Raw genomic sequence first — 1,749 nt, 5'->3', positions numbered from 1 at the left:
GTGCGTTGATGTGTGGCTACAGTCGTCGCGTGTAAGACCGACATGGTATTTTCACTGTTTGAAATGCTCAAGAACGAAGGACACCGCGCAGATGGTATCACCTTCCTCGCACTTCTCACTGCTTGCAGTCACGCTGGTCTTGTAGAACGAGGAAAGAGGTACTTCCAGGAGATCCTCTCTTCACAGGAGACCAAGCCTTTAGCTCAGCACTACGACTGCATGGTCGATCTTCTAGGCCGGGCAAATTATCTTGACGAAGCAGTACTGCTGGTGAAGTCCATGCCTTATAAGCCGAACGTGGTAACTTGGAACGCTGTCCTGGGAGCCTGTCGGAAGTGGAAAAATGTGGAGCTTGGGAGGCTGGCATTCAATACACTGGTGGAGCTCAACGAGAAGCAAGCGTCCACTTATCTCACCATGGCAAGCATCTACGGAAGCGTTGGTATGTGGGAAGAGCAAGCCAAAATCTTGTCCATGAAGCGGCTCGCGAGGCCTTGGAAGGAGCCTGGTGTGAGCTGCTGGACGGATCATCATGGTGTGGTACACAGGTTCAGAGCTGGAGATTGCTCGCACGCTCAAAGTGAAGCTGTTGGAATCAAGCTCAAGCAACTACTGGTTCGAATGAAGGAAGGAGGCTATGTTGCCCAGCTAAGCAGTATTTCCTGTAACGTCTCGGACTGTCAGAAAGAGGAGGCTTTGTGCGAGCACAGCGAGAGGCTAGCCATTGCTTGTGCACTCATCAATACCGCTCCAGGTGCAGTCATTCGGATCGTAAAGAACTTGAGAGTTTGTGACGACTGCCACCAAGCGACTGCTGTTATCTCGGCGATCGAGCGGAGACGTATCATCTGCAGGGACTCGAGTCGCTTCCACGTCTTTGAAGGTGGGAAGTGCAGTTGTGGGGACTTTTGGTGATCCTTGTTATCTACGTCCGTGGAGTAATACGAGGAGGTGGCGATCAAAGCCATCGCTTTCCAAGGTATTTTGTGACGTCTCTGGCTTTTAGTTTCTCACTTTTGGATCCATGGCAGGCATTGAAATTGAGGTTTGCAAGACCAAGTACATGGTAAAGCTAGAAAGTTTCCCAGGGAAAACTAAGGGGAACAATTTCCTTCTTCATGAAGAGTCCGCAAGTTCTCGTAAGTTTTTTTTGGTTGCATGGCTCCTTGGTAATAATGTGTCGATTGGAGGCTTCAGTTGCGAGGATTTTTTGCTGTGGAAGATGGATTTCAAGGCGTAAGCTGTTTGTATCTTTTATTTTCTAATTTTTGTTCACAGTTTATCGCTCAGCTTTCCAAAAAGTTGTTAAGTTCAATCCAGAGCGTAGCTTATGGTTCTTTGCAGGTGATGGCGTTCGTCCACTCCACTAGCTGCAAATGCTACGCATGATGGAAGCATTACCGGAGATAAGGTACACGGACGATCTTCCATAGTACGTAAGCTCTCCCGCACCGTGGCTGCTCTCGAGGTAGGCCTTGAGCGAAAAAGGATATGGTGTCTCCAGGGACTCCAAGAGATTGATTGCTCTCTCGAAATGCAGGGATGTCTTTCTGGGGAATTCTCCCCAGGCTATCCTGAGAGACCCTTCCATGTACTCTGCCGCGGCCTGTCCGAGTTTTTGGTACGCAAAAGCGCGGCTTATTTTTTTCATCTCTGTTTGGATTTCGTGCGCCTTACGGCACATCCCCGCAGGACCGACGCCTATAGGTAGGCGCAGCCTGCCGTCTTGCCGCTCTCTAATGTAATTTT

General features: G+C 49.6%; 2 protein-coding genes across 2 annotated transcripts in view; both read left to right on the top strand.

Moving 5' to 3' along the window:
* LOC112344122 (pentatricopeptide repeat-containing protein At2g34400-like) overlaps positions 1-35 on the top strand; it is a 1,821-nt gene extending 1,786 nt beyond the window's left edge. The window contains exon 3 of the mRNA XM_024668226.1: positions 23-35. Within this exon, the coding sequence (XP_024523994.1) occupies positions 23-35 (13 nt within the window). The remainder of the gene's footprint in view (positions 1-22) is intronic.
* Positions 36-43: 8 nt separating this feature from the next.
* On the top strand, positions 44-1,650 carry LOC112344123 (pentatricopeptide repeat-containing protein At4g16835, mitochondrial-like). Its single transcript, XM_024668227.1, has 4 exons — positions 44-979; positions 1,032-1,139; positions 1,198-1,468; positions 1,541-1,650. Exon 1 carries the CDS (start codon positions 64-66, stop codon positions 913-915), a length of 852 nt encoding a protein of 283 aa, XP_024523995.1. The 5' UTR covers positions 44-63; the 3' UTR covers positions 916-979; positions 1,032-1,139; positions 1,198-1,468; positions 1,541-1,650.
* The last annotated feature ends 99 nt before the right edge of the window (positions 1,651-1,749 follow it).

Source organism: Selaginella moellendorffii, unplaced genomic scaffold (genome assembly GCF_000143415.4).
Source record: "Selaginella moellendorffii unplaced genomic scaffold, v1.0 SELMOscaffold_698, whole genome shotgun sequence".
Lineage (NCBI taxonomy): Eukaryota > Viridiplantae > Streptophyta > Lycopodiopsida > Selaginellales > Selaginellaceae > Selaginella > Selaginella moellendorffii.
The sequence above is the reverse complement of the archived record's forward strand: the minus strand, read 5'-3'. Positions and strand labels throughout refer to the sequence as shown.